General features: G+C 32.9%; 1 protein-coding gene across 2 annotated transcripts; it reads left to right on the forward strand.

Moving 5' to 3' along the window:
- Positions 1 to 673: 673 nt before the first annotated feature.
- LOC126715823 (AP2-like ethylene-responsive transcription factor AIL5) lies at positions 674 to 4,795 on the forward strand. 2 transcript variants are annotated; one of them, XM_050416626.1, is made up of 9 exons: positions 674 to 1,069; positions 1,349 to 1,736; positions 1,880 to 1,962; positions 2,393 to 2,401; positions 2,718 to 2,806; positions 2,920 to 2,993; positions 3,163 to 3,213; positions 3,329 to 3,405; positions 3,685 to 4,795. In XM_050416626.1, exons 1-9 carry the CDS (start codon positions 955 to 957, stop codon positions 4,383 to 4,385), a joined length of 1,587 nt encoding a protein of 528 aa, XP_050272583.1. In that variant the 5' UTR covers positions 674 to 954; the 3' UTR covers positions 4,386 to 4,795. The 2 variants fall into 2 exon arrangements, with proteins under 2 accessions (XP_050272583.1, XP_050272584.1); XM_050416627.1 differs by lacking the exon at positions 2,393 to 2,401.
- Positions 4,796 to 21,539: the final 16,744 nt, after the last annotated feature.

A 21,539-nucleotide genomic window follows, 5' to 3' on the forward strand; every position in this document is an offset into this window, starting at 1 on the left:
GGAAAAAAATGCCACATCAGATCTGATCAATTCATGAAAATTGAGTTTCAAATACTCGATTTATAGGCCCTAAATCGAGTTTCTTAGACTCGAGATGCTAGTAAAAAATATAGTTTAGTAACTAGAACTACTAACTAGATAGTTAAGATTTTATGGTCATTTGGCCATTTTGGCCTGAAACCCACAATTCCCTCTCTCTCTCTCTCTCTCTCTCTCTCTCTCTTTCTCTCTGTGGAAATATATTTTTTTAATAAAAAATTGGGTCTTTAATGTAGGCTTATCGATTTTACATCATATGACAATAATGAATAATATCATATGTACCACATGGGTTTTATTAGAACTACCGCTCAAATTGTTCTTCTTTAAATACTTAAATACTGAGACAATGACTCTTTATCATTAAGTTATATCCCGTATTGTGAAAATTATTATTTCTTTTGGTCAATAGGGGAAGAGTAAGACAGAGAAAGATAGAAGAAAGAGCTAGAGAATCAGAGATAGAAAAAGAGAGAGAGAGAGAGAGAGAGAGAGAGGACACCGTTTTGTCATCCCATGAAAAGCTTCCACTTGCTTAGCTACATCACAATTCCCCTCTAAGTTAAAATAGTATTAAAATTACTTACATTTGTCCACTATTATATGAACCTCTATATTTTCCTTCAGTGTAATAACCTCGTTTCTTGTGCAACCCCTTAGAGAGACTCTCTCTCTTTCTCTTTCTTGTTTTTCCTTCCTCTATATCTGTGTCATCCTCACCCTCCTCCCTCCTTCATTATATCCCCATTTTACCTTCCTTCACTCTACCACTCTAGAAGAAGTTTTTAAAACAAAAAAAACTCAAATTTCCTTTTTTGCTCTATTTCCAAAGAAACAGAAAAATCAGCAAACCCCAACTCCAAGTAGAGTCCCTCCTCTCTCTCTTTCACACTCATCGACGACGACGACAACAACATGGATTCTTCTCCTCATCAGAACTGGCTCGGCTTCTCTCTTTCCAACCACTCCAACTTGCCCTCTCACACCTCTCCCCTCTCTCTCTTTCACTCCTTTACCTCTTCCTCCTCAGGTACACATCACACTTTTTCCTATACATGCATATTCTTGCTCAAACATAGATAGATAATAGGTTTAGTTAGCTCAACTGTAAATCAAGTTCTGTTTATACTAAAAATTAGTAATTAGTAGTTAGTTTAACTAGAAATATCTCTCGTTACCTGATAAAGTCTCTTATCGTGATGGGACGTAAGTTCAAATCTTTACCTAAAAGCCAATTAGTGTATTATCCTAAGCGATAAGATCAAATAATATCATCACATAAAATTTATTTTTGGGTTTACTTTTACAGGCAGTGTAGTTGATGCAGCTGCTTCAGAAAAAGATGCAACCGACTTATCAATATTCACCGGTGGCCCCAAGCTGGAGGACTTCTTGGGCGGCGGCTCCACCGCCACTGCACCGCTAGCTCAGTTTTCTAACGAGACTTCTGTGACGACTGTCAATCATGTCTCATCAACTCATCCTCATACAGAGCCTGAACATGATAACATGTATGATTCTGAGCTCAAAACCATAGCCGCTAGTTTCCTCCGCGGTTTCTCCACCGAACAACAGCAACAACAACAACAAACCCAAACCCAAACCCAGAACCTCCATGTTGCTACTACCGAACCACCGCCTAAGAAAACTGTTGACACCTTCGGCCAACGCACTTCCATCTACCGTGGCGTGACCCGGTAAATAAAAATCATCTATCTCACTCTCAATGTTCCACTTTGTATAGTCCTATATAGTTTCTTTTTGTTTTTTTGAAACACCCACATAAAATTACAATTTTTTTTTTTTAATTCGTTGAAATATGTGTATGTGAAAATATCAGACATAGGTGGACAGGCAGATATGAAGCACATCTTTGGGACAACAGTTGCAGAAGAGAAGGGCAAAGTAGGAAAGGAAGACAAGGTAAAAATTTGTTTTTTTATTTTTTCTATTTTAAGGTTTTTAGGGTTTCGGGATTGTTTATGTATATGTTTAAGTTTCTAACGTGCGCCTAGGGTGCGTACCATTGAGTCCTGGGTCCACGAGATCTGGGTCTGAGACTGTGGACTCGGAGAGAATTGTCCTGGTCACTGAATGTGAACCGGAATTAATGGGAGTAAAAGAATGTATATAACTGTGTGCGTGTGTGAATGTGAAATGTGAATCCCAAGAATTTATTTTACATGCTAATAATAATAACAATGAAGGGTTCAGATTTTATTGTGGTATAGTATAAGTACACGCATTGATGAAGATTCTGATGTGGCTTTTATTGTTTTTGTTTGTTTGTTTTGATTGGCAATGGCATGGATGCTCTCTCGTATTATCATCATCATCATTATTTGCTGATCAGTTTATTTGGGTGAGTTTTCTATGTCTCTCTTCTCTCTTGTCCCTTCCATGAGTAAATAATTGTTGTACTACTCTTACTTCCTAGTACAGAATCAATGGTCATCATTTTATTTTTTTACTTTCCATTACTATGTGACATTATGTTGTTCTCTATTCTTCTTTCATGATAAAAAATGTGTCACCTAGTCCGATCGAAGTGACATTAGATTTCGTTTTTTACTGTAACGAAGATTCGCTTTTGCATGAATGTGTAAATCCAATTTATAGATTCCCCTATGGATTCTCATTTTGACATGATTTCGTTTTTATTTTAATGTATTTTTTAGGTGGTTATGATAAAGAAGAGAAAGCAGCAAGAGCTTATGATCTGGCTGCTCTTAAGTACTGGGGGCCGACCACCACTACAAACTTTCCGGTAAGTCTCTACTAAATTTGTAGAAGAAGAAAATTTTTATTGTTATTATTATGTTTTTCTATATTGAAGTTTGGATCTGACCCTATGAATTGTTTATTTTTGGGTTTCTAAAGGTTTGTAACTATGAGAAAGAACTGGAAGAGATGAAAAACATGACTAGGCAGGAGTTTGTTGCTTCACTTCGAAGGTAGTAATAATCATTAATTGGATATTTGATTTGCTTTTAGCCACAGTTTTCCATTTTTGTTGTTGTTCCTCCATCTTTTGGAAAATCCTTTAATGTATGAATGTAGTGGATTTAAAAAAGGTGTGGCTGATACTTTTTTTTTTCTCCTTTGTTAATTATATATGTTTAGGAAAAGTAGTGGGTTTTCGAGAGGAGCATCTATCTACAGAGGCGTTACGAGGTATACATCTTCATTTGCATATATTTAGTACATGAGATAATCATTATTTTAAGTGATATAAAATATACTTGGTCTGTACTAATAATATTATAAATAATGTGCACTATTTATTCAGGCACCACCAACATGGTAGATGGCAAGCAAGAATTGGAAGAGTTGCTGGCAACAAAGATCTCTACCTTGGCACCTTCAGTGAGCTTCCTTTCCTGATTGTTCTCACAACAATTTACTAGAATACATTGTTAGATAAAAATGCGGGGTCTTGTTTGTAACACCTTTGTCGATTGGCCTTTTAATTTATTTATTTATGTACAACTTTTTAAAGCGTAGCTTTTTTATAAATAACTATATTTTAAGTAACTTTCAGCAATAAGTAGGCGCACTTTAGAAAAAAAGCTACATCAAATTATCCAAACACACTGCACATTGTTTACTTGAATGATTAAGTTCGAATAATTTTTTTTCAAACAGGCACCCAAGAAGAAGCTGCTGAGGCCTATGACATTGCTGCCATCAAGTTCAGAGGCCTAAATGCTGTAACCAACTTTGACATGAGCCGCTATGACGTAAAGAGCATTGCCAACAGCAACCTTCCCATCGGAGGAATGTCTAGCAAATCAAAGAATTCATCTGATTCTGCAGCTTCTGATAGCAAGAGCATTGACGGGGGAAGCCGATCAGACGAGCGTGATCTTTCCTCAGCATCCTCCATTACCTTTGCATCACAGCCATCGAGCTCTTCCTTAAGCTTTGCAATACCCATCAAACAAGACCCATCAGATTACTGGTCCATCCTTGGATACCAAAACAGTGCTACTTCTTTTGGCAATGCCAAGAACCCTAGCGTTGAACCACACTTAATTCCATCTACCACAAATGTGTCTGCCTATCATAACACCACAACTTTACCCTTTAACATGGACTATTGTGCAAGTTCTAACTCTGCCTGTGAAAGCAACAATGGGTATTTCAATGCAGGCTATAATGTTCATCAACAGAATAATGGTACGTCACATATCCCATTTGCCACACCCATTGCCTTAAGTGGTAACAATAGTTATAATGAGGGTTCCTCTGGTTATGGAAGCAGCTGGATTGGCCCAGCTCTACACACATTCCAAACTCATGCAAAGCCCAATCTTTTTCAGACACCAATTTTTGGAATGGAATGAGCTCACACACTAGGGGAATGAGAATCTGTGCAAAATTATGAAAAAGTGAGGTGGGTATTGTTGTTGTTGTTGGTGTTAACAAAAGCACAAGGGGGGGGGGGGGGGGGGGGCGGTCAACTTTAGTTGAATAGAGATGATGAGTTGGGACTGACATATCATAATTCACAGGTGCAGCAGAGCTGACATGTGTACTAACTGAAGTTCTTTGTTAAGGTCTTGGGTTCTCCTTTTTTTGGCTTTTTCCATTTTTCTTTTGCTTTTCTCTTTTTCTTTTACTGACATGATTTACGTGGGTATAATGGGAGAGAATCCTTCTGTAATGCTTCCATCTTGTTAGTATTTTTCTTTTTGTTTTTGCTGAACATCTTGTTAGTACTTATTAAACTATCAATGTGAAAAATTTCCATACACACATTTTGTCTAAAGCTTCTCTCCCTTGCATCTAATATAATCATAATGGCACTCTAGCCAAGACCACCACAAGAGTCCTGTAGTTCAATTGATATCTTCATGAATGAAAACAATTGATATCTTCATGAATGAAAACGTTAAACGTTAAGATTCAAATCATTAATTTATCAAAAGAAGAATAGTAGCACTCTTATTTAATAATTGTATTCTTAATACAGCTAACTAAAGCTATCTCCAATTAATTAAAGATCCTTAATGATAGTGTGACGTTGCATATGAACAAAGTTTAAATAATTCCATGGTGTTGATCATATAATGACAATGGCAGTGGGAGTAGCACGAGATAAATGCATGTAAGTTAAAAGAGTGGGATACACATATAAATGAGATGTGTTTTTAGAACAATAAAGAATATTTTGACGTGACCACATTAATGTTTTGCTTTAATTAAAAATTTGTCACGTTTGTGCCACTTTAAAAAGGTTCTGAATTTTTTTTTTTTTTTTTTGTCTCAAAAAAAAAAAAAAAAAATTTTGTGAGATTTTGAATCCCCAGCAGCATTGCTCTTTACGAAATGATTGCGTTTTGACTAGAAATCCAACTCGCATACTAAATTGTGGTCATAGAATTATTCATGTTAATGACGATATGTTGATATGATGCTCTCATACAATCATAGACTACTGTTCATGTTAATGGCGAAGAGTTGATATGATGCTCTAATCAATCTTCAAAGAGAGAGATGTTAGTACATTCTAGTGCATTTTTCATAGACAAGGCCTGTTCTCTTTTTAATTGGCTGAGAATGTTCAAGTCTATCTTGATAGGAATGAATCATCCTAATTGCATTCGCATTTATCAATGTTCTACGTAAAAAAAAGTTTCTTATATATCATCTATATTAAAAAGAATATCTTATGTATCATCTATATGTAATATATCTATTACATTATAAAGGATTCAACAACATATAGAACCTATATAATGTGAGATAGATATTATATGTAATTGATACATGAGATCTGCAATATTAATCCATATTTTCATCTGTTTTGATACTTAATTTTCTATTAACTGTGGAAGAGTTTATTTTTATCAGTTTATTCAACTTAAAAACTAAGTTAGATCAAAGTAAACTTCTAAAAAATTGTACTTGAATAAGTATTACGAGCTTAAAAAATTGTTGCAACAAACAAGCACTAAAATTTGTTCCATAATATCAAACTCAGCAATATTTCCTTCAAAATGTCTCACATAATTTTGCATGGGCAAATCATAGTTGGGACCAAAGAATTTATGTCAGGCATCCTAGGCAAAGAAAAGAAAATCAGAATGGAACCTTTTAAGTCCCAAAAACACACTAGCAAGTACAAAGGAATGGGACTTTAAATAAAGATTTAAAAAAACTCACTGTATTTAGCTTTACCAAACAAAAATGAAGTAGTCTTAAATTCTCAATTGTCCCACACAGAAAGGCATTTTTATTACTAGACACTTAATTAAGAGGGCCACAACAAGTCACAACCTTGACCCAAAAAAAAAGTGAGGTTAAGCATACAAAAAAGTTGAGATAACAGACAGACTTTAACTAGAGTTGATAGATAACAATAACAATAATAATAATAATAATAATAATAATTTAGAATAGGGCAGAAACAAAAAACCCATATTGCTGTGTTCTTGTTTGTGAACTTTTTTTCATTAAGAGGGAGTCCCTTTCCCTTTCAGACCTGAAAGAGTTTCAATTCAAAAAAAAAAAAACCCTGTCCTTTCTTGTCTCTTACTAATACTATTAGATCATGGCTGTCCTTTGTACCTTTCGGCGCTTGATATCTTCACCCCACCACTGCTGCCCTCTTCTTTGACCGCTGTTTTGACCGTTTTTATCTAAATAGCAAACCTAAACTACAGGGCTATACCACCCCTATGTCATCAGGACCAAGCTTCCTTATTTAATTAGCCCCACTCTCACAGCCTTTGATCCTAGCTAGTAGTATTTTTAGGGATTCGTGTTCTAAATGAAAATGGAATATTTCAATGCTCTAAAGTCTAGAGACAACTTCTATCAATTTAGAAGAAACCTAATTCTCATGGAAAATGTTAGATTACAATTTTTGTTATTACATTTTGCTCATATAGTTGTAGGTAGGTTCACGTGAGTTCACAACTCAACTACTTACTATGACTTGTCACGTGTATAAATTGTGATAAAAGTTAAAATAAAAGTGGTTGTCCTAGCATTATTCAATTTTGATCTAATTGATTTTGTGTGATGGAAAAAAAAAAAAAAAATAATTCTGGATTGTGTGAAAATGATTGTCCTCCCACTGTTGTAGGATGTGGCTTGGAGGTGGAAATTTTCGTATCTCTTTATAAGATACTTGATAGAAATTTAGTGATTCGAATAATGGTATTTTAATGAATATATTGTCAAAACTCCGATTTTCGTGTGTAATACTGATAAACATAATTATCTCCCACTCACCGTTTATTATTTCAATAAACTGTGGCAAATAGTATAATACAAGAACCGTATAAAGGGAGATTTTATGGTTGGGCTAATTTCTTGCTATTTTTAATTTAATCAGCTAACTCAGATTACGAGGTCCGCTTTTTCAACTATCATGTTCGGATCTATCCAAAACAAAAATCCAAAAACTATCATGTTATTTTAAGCGAATACACATTGGCTCATGTGAGTAGAGTATTGATCACGTACTTTTGTGCAAAGTAAAGAGCACTCTTTTTTATAGGGTGGATTTGGGCGTTTAGTCAAATGGGCTTTATATATTTTTATCATTTCGATTATTATTTACCAAAGAAAAGGAGAGAAAGAGGAAGGGAATATAATCATATATGTATAATAATGTGTTAGTGTTACGTATAGTTCAAGAGGGGAATATTGTAAAGGTTTTTTTAATCGATGGTAATTTATTTAAGTTTTCTTGATGTGGAAGAAACGTTTGTTCATTATAAATAAAACATTTATTATATTTTTTGTCCATAAAGTAATATTAGTGTATAACCCGCGTATATATACAGTACAATTAAAAACAATCATAATTACACACATACATATATGAATTCAAATTATGGCTAGTGTAAGATTACATAGTTTTTAAGCTATAGATATATACAAGAGTTTTACTCATTTTTTTGTTTTTTTTTTTGTTTTTTTATATACACATGAGTTTCTCTCTCTCTCTCTCTCTCTCTCTCTCCTGTTTATTGGTTTTTTGATGGTTTATTTATATTAGACACTTCATCTTTTGCACAACATTAACTCACTTTAAACAAAAATTTAAAAAACATAGATAAAACACATGGTGCAAATTAGACACAATTGGAATCTAATTAAATTTTCTCTCAGTTTTGACTTTAATTATATATGTGTGTATTAAAAACTGACGTATGGATAGCAATGCAAAGGCTCTATGGTGTAGTTTTGGTGTGGTGTGAGTTAGAATACAAAACTTTTTTCTTATTAAAGAGTCAAAGACTAATCCTTTGGATGTATGAGGGATTTAGGTTAATTTGTTAATGTGATAATAACTTTGGGTGTATTGGGGTTTTAGATTAATTTAAATTTGTTAGATTTATGAGAGTTTGTAAGTATGATTGTAGTTGTAAGGACACGATTTATAACGACCCGTAACAGTGTTGGGTTCGTTCGTAAAAAGGCCCAAACAATATCATTTGTAGAGCGTGAGTTTGAAAGGCAGGACCTTGGTCGTTAGACGGCGGTTTAGTCATGATTTTCATGGAAGTTCATACGAAGGTAGGTTTGTATAGAATAGTTAGGCTTTACATCGGTGTAACTCGGTGGATTTGAGTCCTCGAACTTAGTCCGAGAAGCATCACCTTCTCTCCATTCTTCCTTTTTGTAGGATCTTTTTCTCTTTCTCCTTTCTTTTCTTCCGTGGCTCCCTTCCCCTTTTATATCAATGTTTACTTCTCGTTTTCGTCTATGTGTCAGTTTTTCCTTTTTTGGGTAATGACTCGTCCTATCAATCCATACGTCAGAGTGGTTGGAGGTGGTTGGGAAAAGTTAAATAGCATGGTCTGGAGTATGGGCTTGTTAGACGCAGGGCTCCACATTACGGTGTTGGCAGCTTTCCCCCTTGTACTGCTCTTGTACTGAGTTTGTCCTTTTCTTCAAGCGTTTTGTGAGGTGTTGAGCGTGAGATCGTCCTCGGCCACATCCGTGGGCCTTAAAGGGGCTTTCATCGCGCGTCCTCGGCAATAGGGCTCCTCGACCTGGGTTTTGGGCTCTTAACACAGAGTGGGCTGGGACCTCAGATTTTGGGCCCCTCAGTAGTCATTATTATTGATAGTAAATTGTTTTGTTATTGTTGAACATAAAAATAGGTGTAAAATTTATCAAACCACGTTAAATTCCTTGTTTTGTGTTGGTTAACTGTTTCTTTTTTTGGCATGTTTGTGTGTGTGCGTTTTTTTGTTTTTGGTATAAGAGCTTCCATTATCATAACAATATGGGTCGGTGACTTGTACTGCTTTGGAAGTATATGTTCATATATAGCTTGTCTAAGGGCCCTTATATACAAATTATGTAATCGTCAGACCTAGCAATGGATTGGGTTTAGGTTTGAGACTTTGAGTTTGACCCTATCAAGTAGGTTCAAAGTTATCTGAATTTAAGCAAGACGTTACTTTTAGACCCGTATGTAATGGGTTGGCATGGGTTCAGATCAACCCACAACCACAAGTTCTCTCTCTTGATGATTGATTAATATCATTAAAAATAATAAGACATCACATAACTCAATTAGTATGTAGCCTATCATAATACTTGGTAAACAAAAATAGCCTATCATCAGATTAATTCAATTTTGGAAAATTTAAATCAAACAGCTTAAACAAAATAAGAGAAATTTTTAAATATTCACAAAAAAAAATTCCAATTAATAGATGGTCAACCATAATATATATATATATATATATATATATATCAATGCAACTAAAACGACAAGATATATGGTTCTAAATGTACATGAGAGAGAGAGAGAGAGAGAGAGAGAGAGAGAGAGAGCTTTTGCATAGTAGAAATTCATACATGTCTACATACAACCAAGAAAGCAGCATCATCAACAAATTAAAAACAACAATACAAAATGTAGGACTGATTTCATTGGAGAAATGGGTCAAAAGCAACAATATAAAATGAGGTGGAAGACTAGTGTACTCAAGAGTTTAGGACAATAGCTTTTTATCTAGAATAATAATGGTTATAAGTTACCCCTTTTATTCAAGATGTAGGATAATCTTATCAAAAGAAAAAGGTCATCTTCATTTACTTTATAAATCAGATAATCTTCAGTGGGAGGGGTTAAAATTAATCAAACCCGCTACAGAGAAAACATGTGGAAGAAGATATCAATGCTCATGCTTTTGGTGGAATGTGTTATATTGTATGATGAGCATCGCAACACTAAACTTCCCTTAAAAATATATATGTTTCAGTGCATTATTGGACCTGCGGTTGTGCTCCGGGAGTAGTAAATCCAGTTCCATGTGATGCACAATTGATGTAGTTTGAGATTGGTGCATTATAAAAATGATATCAGTAATAGATTTATATTAAAATGATTTTATTTTAATCATAACTTGTCATTTTAACAGATTATAAAAGGATTATGAAAAATGGAGTGATTTTAAGAGCATTTGTATTAGCTTGGGCAAATTTTTTTGTCTATTTTAGAATAAGAATTTACTTTTTCTATTTTACTTACTCACTTTTTAAGAAACCCTATATTAGATTATCTATTTTACATTTCATTTTATTAAAATATCAAACATTTTTAAAATTTTTAAAATTGTTTTTCTTTTTTCACGCACAACAACCATCATCTACTCTCTTTCTCTACCCTTGGGACACATAAAGAAAGAATAAAAAAACTAAATGCAAAACAAAAAATGACAGTATAAATTTACATAATTACTATAACAATAATGTATTTTTATACAATTTTGCATGAATTGACGTGGGTGAATTTTGCACTTAATTAACTAAAATGGAGCTAAAATTGTTCTTTACCTAGTTGTTCCAAGGGATATTCATGTCTAGTCAAAGCCTGTTGGTTCAAGTAAAGGGAGGGTGAAGAATAAATACAGATCAATTATAAGCTACTACTAGGATTCTTCCCTATCTTGTTCTTTCTCTTTTGCGCTTTTCAGGCTTAGGTTGCATGCCAAAGTTGTTTCCTTTTTAAGGCCTCAGTTAATATGATAAAGAAAAGGTAAATAAAAAGCTGAAAGAAGAAACAATGAATGTATTATGTATAAAGAAAAATGTTTTAAAAATTACAAATTTTACAACAAAAAGTTGATAAATTGATGTGACAATAAATTTAATGGTGACATATGAATAAGATAAAATATGGTTATTTTAATTCCTTCCTATAATATATTTGATATATCAATTTGTAAGACCTATGTTGTAAAATTTTTAATATTCTAAACATCAACTTAGTTTGTATGAACCATAAAAAAGAAACATAATTTGAGTTTTTTTATTTTTTTGTTTTTTTTTTAAATCTAATTGTTATAGTATAATATGATCAATAAGTCATGGTACGCACACTTAATTTTATACTTAATAAATGTGTCAAGTTGTTATTGGTGCATAATAAAAATAGTATCAATAATGAACCTAGATGAGAGTGATGTTCAAAAGGGAGTGAAATTGAATATAATATATCCATAGCATTGTTATAATATGATACTTAACTGTAAGGTTTATAATTACTTCTAAAAAAAGGAGATAAAACATCTATGTATAAAGAATAAACTAATAAAAAGAGGACAACTTTACTGTTATCATCCACTTAGATATATGATATATCCACTTCATAATTTTATTAACTTTTTAAATTTGGATTTGGTTTATGGACTATCATAGGCACTCGCATCTCGTGGATCTTACATACCAACTAGTCTTTGGAGTTCATAGGAGTCATGTATTCGTTACTAAAATTTGTGGAAAGATGTTGTGGTTTTTGTCAAAACTAAGTTCTCATTTCTATTCGTGTATTGAATTCCTTCTCTTTTCTTCAGCAAGCGACGTATAGTTTACTAGGTTGGAATTTGAGCATTATGGACCTGGAGTGAGTGGTTCTAGGTTTATTAAAACTAAGGGGAACAAAACCAAAATCCTTTGTAATTCAGACCTAATTAAAAAAATTCCTTCAAAATAATGTCATCAGGTCATGTGATATCCGGAAAAGGCTACGTTTTAGAATGAATTTAGTACTACTTTAATATACTCCTACTAAAAGTGAAGATTCTTTCAGTATTACTCAAATGTAATATACTATAAAAGTATAAATCGATTTGCTCGTACTTCACTTATTATAGTGCCAGAAATTTGAGTGAATAGTGGAGGCCCTAGAGGGACATATGTACGTTGAAATCATAGTTCTTTAAGTAGTGAGATTAGAATGAAACTGACCCATATTTGTTTTACTAATAATAATACATTTTTTCATGCAATCACCCGTAAATCAAGTGCGTAATATAGACAATGTAAGAGAGAGAGCTATATAAGCATTTGAAATATTTGATCTCCTTAAGCAATTATTCTATACATGCAAGTTGATCCCACTAAAAAATTATTATTAATAATGATAACTTGTCATTAAACTAATGGAAGAGTACCAAACACTGATAATTTATTGTACTATCTAATTAATGTCTGTATGTAATAGTAAAATTGTTCTTCAAAACAAGGTCACCAAGCAAGCACATGGCAAATCCTGAAAAGGCTACGTTTAAAATGAAACTGTAGGTATAGTCAAATGTAATACTGCAAAAGACCAACCCTTTTTCCTTTTCTTTATTCCCTTTAAACCTTATAGGGGACCCTTTCTTTATCTTTTGAGTTTAGTCTCAATCCATGTTTCCCTTTGTTTTGCCTACAAACAAGTAATGTCGGCCACATTTTCTCTTAGCTTTTCTTTCTTTCTTTGTTTTATTTTTGGGTTCTTGATGTGTGTTGTTGGCTTTGACTGAAGGGCCTATAAAAATCAGTATCTTAGCGACCAAAGCACTGTTTGTTTTTCTTATTTAATGATGGATGGATTTGGCTTTTGCCTAGTTGAATGAGAACAAGAAATCGTGGATCATAAGGACACATTAATACTTATCTTCTACTTATTGGCTTTTTTTGCTATTTATGCCCTGAGTTGTAATTATTATAATCATTGGTACACATAGTTGCAATTACAATAATCATGCAGTAATGAGGCCACACGTGCTGGCTGACCATGGATGCTCAGCGAAGCATGCGGTTGAATGTTGGATTTGGAATCCTTTGGAGCTTCCTTTGATTTGATATGACTGGTATGGTGTGAACTAGAATTAGCTTCATTCAAAGTAAAAGCATATTGAAGCTAACCTAATGTGAACAAAGACAAAAAAACAAAAAACAAAAAAGTGTATCGAGCGGAAAAGAGTAGCTTTACAACTTGGGCCTTGGCAAGTATAGCAGGCCAGCCCATCAATAGAGTATTGGGGCTTTTTAGATGACATCTTCCACACTAGACACATAAACCATTTTTTCTTAGTTCAACCATGGTCAAAAATAGTGTTCTCTCTGGCTAATTGACTACTTAATCCATGTGGGATATGATCAACAACCCACAGCTCATTTGATCCCATACTCAATAAGTTATATCAAATGTTACAAATCCATGAGTAGAACTCACCCTTAAAAACCAACTTATAAGAAAAAGGTGTCCAAGAGTTTATAAACACATGGTTAAGCTTATACTTAATCCATGTAGGATGCTAGAATCATAACAATATCATATCTAGAAGGAAAAATATTAAAGGTTGTGTTATTAATTATCATCCATTTCACCTTATGTCTTCTTTTTGCTTTTCCAAGTTATTCTCTTTTTGTTTTTTACTTCCAAGTTATTCTTTCACGTTATTGAATAGGAAAGTTATTCTTTTAAGATAAATTACTTTTAAATCGATCCTATATCCTAGGATTGTTTCAAATTAAACCCCATAGTTCTAAAAGTTTCAAACTAAAGCTAAATGCTAAAGACTAGAATAAATTAACCCTTATAGTTTCACTAGTTTTAAATCGAACCTTAGATTTTTAAAACCACACCAATTTAAACACTGGACTTTTTGGGTTTGATTTGGAATTTTTTCTTTGCTTTCATTGGAGCTTTGAATTGATATGATTTTAAAAGCTTTGGGTTTTGTTGAAACCTAACGAAACTACATGGATTAATTTGAAATTTCGAAGTTAAACGGTGTAACAGAGTTTAAAATGTAATATATATTTTTTTAAATGGAAGGAAAAAAAAAAAAAAAAAAATCTTTCTCAAATGGAAGATCTCTTCTCAAGACTCTTGCAACACTTGGTACTACAAATACCTAAGAAAACTGCAAAATAAGCAAAACCCAGATAATTTAAGCCAACTAGTTTTGGGCCCAAAAACAAAATAAACCATTTCATATGTAGTTTCTTCCTTGTTCCAAGCCCATAGCTTAGGGTCAATGATTCCAAAATTGAGAAAATAGGTTGGGCCCGTTAATGAATTGAGGGCATGTGTTTAGCGAAGGCATTTATAATGTGAATGGGCTTTGCACTTTGAAGTGATTTTTTTTCCCTGACTAAACATCTTTATTTCACAAAAGAAAGCCACGTAGGGTACATCACAGAACTTTTGGCTAAGATCAAGTGTAGTATCTGTTCTTATCAATTTAAGTGATAAATGATACCCGAAAATTTTGATGATTTATAAACTATTAGATCTCGTTGACTCATTGATTGATATCACATTAAACAACTAATTAATGTTGAAAATTTGGAATGATTGAGCACATCATTTGGTAAGAAATGGTCAGCTAATCATAGTGTGAGAGAATAATAGTTCACCAAATTGATTAGAAAAGGGTATGGAATTCGGTGTCGGAGGATTTATGCCTAACTCGGCATGACTTTTTTTTGGGTTTGAAACTTTGAATTTGGTTGAACTTTGAACAAAGAATATAAATCCATCTTTAGAGTGCAAGAAGGGTTAGGAAAACAGAGTAAGTTCTTATTAGAAGTTTGATTCCAATTTCATGAGAAACGTGTTTTACTCTTTCTGGGCATTGAAGCACGCTTCATTCCTTTGGACTATAGTGCATTTGTCCCGGTCAATGTGAATGTGTTACCCACGCGTTTGATAATTAGAATCTAATTATCAATACTAGTTTTCCATAGATAAATTTGAATCACCTTCTAGAAATTGTTTTTCTTTCTTCCAAGCCATAATTAGCCTACATAATTTGAAACGCAAAATCCGCATTATTTGACAAGTTCTTATGGGCTTGGGAACAACTTTTTTTAAAAAAAAATGTTTATTAGAAATTGATATAACTTTTGTTTTCGTACTAAAGTAGTGACACATGTCAGACATTGAGCTGTGCCACTTTACCTCAAAATCAATTAGTGATAAGAAAGACACACTCAAATCTTTAATAGCATTTGACATTGCACTTGTTGGGCATGTTTTTAAATTGGTTTTAGAGAGTTGAATTATGATCCCCCACAACATGATATAAATGATATTAAAACATATCATAACAACTTTTTAAGGAGATGAGAAATGGATGAAATAGTAGAGAATGAAATAAATAGGAGGGAATACTCGGTCAATTAATTTTTCTCTTAAGAAACGAGGCTAACCCTCATACTTTTAAATGAAATTGAGGTAAACCAACGAGTTAATCCATATTTTGAGAATAGACAAATAAAAGGTGAAGTATTTAATAGTAAAATTATATATTTATCTTTCATTTCCATTCTTTTTTTTTATTTATTTTACACACTATAGAAAATAGAGATTGAGCCTCCTATCTCATCCTAGATCAATCATCGAGTACATTATTTGGAGTGGGAAAAGGATAAGAGAAAATGTGACAAGTATCTATAGAAAGCAAAAGTTAGATTTGTGAATTCCAAAGAATGAAAGGAAAAGGCAGATGAGGCATGAGGTTGACTCGATTATGAAATAATGAAATTGACAGATTAAGTAACCAAAACCCTATCCAAGGCTCCAAAATTCGTGATATCGCAGTTGGAAGTTGGAAATTAAAAGAACACTTTCTACTTTCTAATTAGTGCCATGGTGTTGTTGACAACTTGACAATGAACTTGTCTAGCACTTGGGCTTGGTTAGGTTAGGTCATCGCCAATGGTTTTCATGGAAGGATATATATAGCCTACTATTATCACTAACGTAGGCCCTTTGTAGTGGACTCTCTGAATAATTGTAACCATTGAATCAAGAAATTAGATATATATATATATATATATATTGGGTAATAAAGTATGCTTATATATATGAGTTTGAACAGTCTCTCAAGGACATACCAAGAGAGTCATAATGCAAAATCTTGCTGCTGTAGAGTTCCTTTCTTCGTGAATTTATCTGCACATTGATTAGCTTCCCGGAAACAATGGCTAATCTTCACCCTAAGTTTTTGCCCTAGTAGATTATTGTAGTCCGAAATAAGAACAGAGTGAGCAATATTGGTGAGAGACTGGATATAGGGCATTAGAGACTTGGCTTTTGGGTGCATTTTATAAAGGGGTCTTGCAATCACTATCCCATGCCATTTAATATAGGTTCAGCACGATAAGATAGCATTTTAGTGTTATACAGAAAGTAGGAATGCATCATTCCCACAAACTAAACTGATATATGTTGTTTGCTTGCTTATTTTCATTTGTTCAGTTTGTTTTAATAGAAAAATCTATAATCCATAAGAGAAAATTTTTTATTCTACAATGAATATAAAATCAAAGTATTTGACTTTTAGATGACATTTTCTAATATTGTGCCATATAAGTTTTTATAACTTAACAATTTTTCACATCGTTATATTTTTTTAATTGATTTTAAATTATAGCCTATATTTATTAAAATCTCAACTATTCACATTTTCTTTAAATAGTATAACAAATGGTTTAATATACATATACAATCAATAATAATTATTCCCAATGTAATCAATAATAATTAGGATAAATTGCAAATTACATCCCTAAAATTTGGAGGTGTTTAGATTTTACCCCCTGAAATTTGCAGGTGTTTAGACTTTACACTCTAATATTTCAGAATTTGGGTTATACCCTCTAAATTTTAAGGGTGTTTGGATTTGAAACTTTAGGGTGTAAAATCCAATTACTCTTAAATTTTACGAGATAAAATCCAAATTCTGAAACGGTAAGATGTAAAATCCAAACACCACAATTTTCAGGAGGTAAATTCCAAATTCTAAAACTTTAGGATGTAAAGTTTAAACACTCTTATACGTTAAGGATGTAATTTACAATTTACCCTAATAATTATTATTTCCAGTGTAATGTACATTTTGGCAAATATCAGTCATTAATTACAAATAGTTAATGTAATAATTTTGGCCAGTTTCTTCTCGTTTGACGAATTACAGTTTACAAATCTCTCTCTCTCTCTCTTTCTCTGTGTGTACTGTGTATGTCTGTATGTCTTTTCCTTTTATTTTTTGATGGGGTGTGTTTGTCTTTAGGGTCAAATGACAAGTAATTTCTTGTAAAAAAAAGACAGGTAATTTGTGTACTCAGTAATCAACGTAAAGAAAGCAAAAAAAAAAAAAAAAAAAAAAAAAACAGTTGCCTTCATATTAGGATGACATGAAGTCAAAAGAGAGAATCTTCCAACAAATTCGAGAGACCATGGTGGCCAACCTATACTCCGAATTCATAGCCAATGACTTCGTTATATAGTGAATCATAATTATCGCCATTGGTAAAAAAGAAAGAATATTTCAATTGAGGGATCCAACTAACCAAATTATAAGCCTCATATACTTTTATAAACAAAAAAAAAAAAAAAAAAAATCAATATTCCATGAATAATGCTTATTCACATAAATTATAAAATCTACCATAGATGTACTATTATGTGGGAAGGGGAAGGATTGCACCCAAGGTACTGAATCAGTACTTGTTGTAAAACCCATTTAACTATTAGGTTTTATATATATATATATATATATATATATTAATAGCCAAAGTTTAGAGAAAATCCAATTTAGTTTTAATTAGATTCTCAATTTTGCACCACGTGTCTAATTTAATTTTTAATTTTGTGCTAAGTGAATTATTGAGTGTAAAAATCAAAGAGTCTAAATTCAATTAAATGAGTCTAATTTTCCGCCACGTGTCCATCTAAGTTTTTATATGATTGTGTTTTTTTAAAATTGTACCTATGCAAATACACGAAACTGCACACTAGTTTATATAACTTCTAAATATTATTTACTAGAAAAGTCAAAGAATCTTCTAATCAATTAACAATAGTGCTCAATTAATTGATGTTTTAATCTAATAATAAAAAATAATCATTATTCATCATAGAATGGACGTTGTATGTTCTAATAATCCTAATCTATTTATCAAGTAAAAAAAGAAGGTGAGGTGTCTTGACTCTTGTGGTCTTACTATTTGCCATAATTTGAATTTAATTTGCCATTCTACTAAGAAATTACGCTTTAATTCGAAGAAAGTACACCCGCTCCACCAATCATTTGTTCTATCACATTCCCCTTTTCTTCGGCTACTTTTTAGTTAAGAACATTAGCTTGTTCAAACTCAAATGCATAAAAATCAACCACAATTGAAATTTCCACGGCCATCTGTCTTTGAACATGCCCAATGTCTTTTTTTTTTTTTGTAAGTTTGCCTACTTTTGGTCTCTGTTGGTTCTTTGAGGGTACTAAGTACTAATTACAACATAAATTTTCTTCTCAAACTAATTAAAAGCGAGCAAAAGTACTAACTACTAAGACCCCAAAACACTACACGCTATGCACTACGCAGATCACTTCCAAATAGAGTTATATCATATATTTATCTTAAGTAGAGAGAAGGATTCAAAATCTGGATATCCTTGTTTAAAAAATCATAGAGTACCAATTAATCTGACGACAAATGGACCCTAAACTCTTTGCTTATTATTATTATTTCCACAAAATTGCTCATTTGCTTTTAAAAATCTTAGGTCCTGACTCTCAACCCAAAAAAAAAAAAAAAAAAAAAACCCTTAGGTACCTTTACTGCTTTCACCCGTAAAGATAAAAAGTACAACTTTGATAAGTTACTTCAATTATTATTGTTGTTTTTTTTGCATATGGAAATGAATGATTTTAATCAGCACCTTCCTAAAGAAGCTTACAAAACTTCAAAGCTCACACATTTATAAACTTTATATTCTTTTGGAAAAAGCTGCCGTGTCTTGCACTCATAAAATTGTTTGCTTGCTACGAGCTATAGCTCTCTCATGGTGCACTTTTTGCCAAAAATCAAATTTCATCCATTCGTTGTGCTTCTTTACACACTCTAGCAGATTAATATATGATTTTATTAGTTTTTTTTTTTTTATGAGCTTATATAGTATTATCTCAATTTACCCATTTAAAATGAGAAGCTTCCTGAAGCGGCCACTACGTGATTGCCATTCATCACTTTCTTTCCTCATTGTGGATTTGTCATTTGTGGCATATCCCAATAATGAGATCTGCATGCTTCTTTTTCTTTTTTTTCACCTTTTAATTTTAGAAATATCCTCATCCTCTTTATGTCACAGAAATTATAAAATATTCTAAATTTGACATGCGTAAAATCTTAAACCTCTTCTTTGGTAAAATATGAGTACAAAGTGTTAGGCTCAAATGTTGGAAAACTTTATCCAAAAGTAACTTAAGAGTGGGTTTTTGCGTTGTTATCCACGTCTGCGTTTCCTTGGGTGGGTCTCGTGCACTGTTCACAGGATCCACAAGTATCTCTTTCAACAAATATAACTTCTAACCTAGGTCCCACAACACTATTTACATATTTAAAAATTATTTTGCTACAATATTTTTAGTTTTCAACAATAAGCGATATCCAAACAGACTTTAAGTTTGAAAGTTTAGAGTTGTGAATTGTAATTAAATATCAAGTAGAACACTACAAAAGACTATTCAAGAATGGATCAAGAACTGTATTGAATCTACAAGACCCAACTGCAAATCGATAATTGATCAAGATTCACTTAATCTAAATATCAACTTTGATACCACTCTACGATCGATCGAGACACTCTAGAACAATAAATTCTAATTACCTAGCTTGACCAAAGGCCTTGGGATTTATGCGCTACTTACTCATAAAGTATATAAGGCATACTTAGTTCATTGTGAACATATATAAGAGAGGTGAGTATTTGCTGCCTTGGTGTGTGCTCTAGGTTTTGTGCTAAGCAAGAACTTTAACACCAACGATTGAAGATCCAAGATTGGTGTTGTTGTGGAAGCTAATGCATACCATTAACTTCTTGTTGTGGTGAAAACCTTCAAGTCGATACTTGAAGTTATGGATAGGAGATAGGGTATTCATGTTGAAAAGATCAATGTTGAAAGAGTTCAACCAGGTTGAAGCTTTGTGTGCATAACTTCAAGTATCAACTTGAAGGTTTTCATAACATACCGTCACGCTTCATAGCCGACATCTATGGTTAAGCTTATAAACACCATTAACCATGTGTTTATAAGCTCTTGAGCACTCTCCCCTTACAAGCTAGTTTTCAAGGATGAGTTCTATCCATGAGTTTGCAACATTTGGTATCAGAGTCAACCACCATCCTGAGTAATCGAGTGTAACTCATTGAGTATGAGATCAAATGAGTTGCAGCTTTATGTTTGGATCCCGGAGGAGGTGACCTAGAGAATAGATTAAAATAATTGATAGGTGAGTGAAGACACAAAACAACTGATCCAATGGTAGCCCTTTCTCACATATCACTCATCTTGCCGAGGACGAGTGGCGAAAGGGCTACCATTGGATCATGTCGCTAGAGTGAGTCGTTATGGACGTCAGCTACGGAGCATGGCGGTATGTTATGATCCTAGTGTTCCATATAGATTAAGTATAAACTTAACCATGTGTTTATATGCTCTTGGGCACCATTCTCTTACAAGCTGGTTTTCAAGGGTGAGTTCTACCCATGAGTTTGTAACAAATTCTAGTGATAAAATTATTTTTTTCGTTTTGACTCTCTTTATATACTTAGATATAAAATAATTTTGAAGATAAGAGGGTAGGTAGTGGTTAGGGACACTACCAATTGGTAATTTTAATGGTAATTAATTTGAGGAAAATATTGTTGGAACAATGTCTTTTGGTACTCTCGCTTGACTAAAGAGAGATTAGAGAAAATAGCTCATGCATTCCCAGCTGAAAGTTAGTTGGACAGGCTGAACATCTATATAAAACCCCTCTCTCTCTCAGCTTTTGCAAATTACCAACTATTAAACATGGCTTTTTGGACAAACTTGCCCTAGCATTTGAAAGGTCTGGAGGAATCCAAGCATGTAATGATCTTAACGTCATGATTGACAACAAGGAGGACCACAAAGATGATAATATTTTTATCTTTCGGTTGGGCAACCACTAGTAAACCTTTTTTTTTTTTCTTTTTTTGTTGGGTTATTTGATAGGAACCACTAGTAAACTTAAATAATATAATTGTATACGATCATAGATGTGTCCACATCCATAAATATTGCCATGCCTCAGTATTGTCCTCTCTACACATGTTGAAGTGGGCTCTTACTTCTCAATTATATATCTACTTCTGCAGCCAATTTATTTGCTTTTACCTGCTTTTGTTGCACGGTTGCTGCAAAAGACCGATAATA

This window comes from Quercus robur, chromosome 2 (genome assembly GCF_932294415.1).
Source record: "Quercus robur chromosome 2, dhQueRobu3.1, whole genome shotgun sequence".
In the NCBI taxonomy this organism is placed as follows: domain Eukaryota; kingdom Viridiplantae; phylum Streptophyta; class Magnoliopsida; order Fagales; family Fagaceae; genus Quercus; species Quercus robur.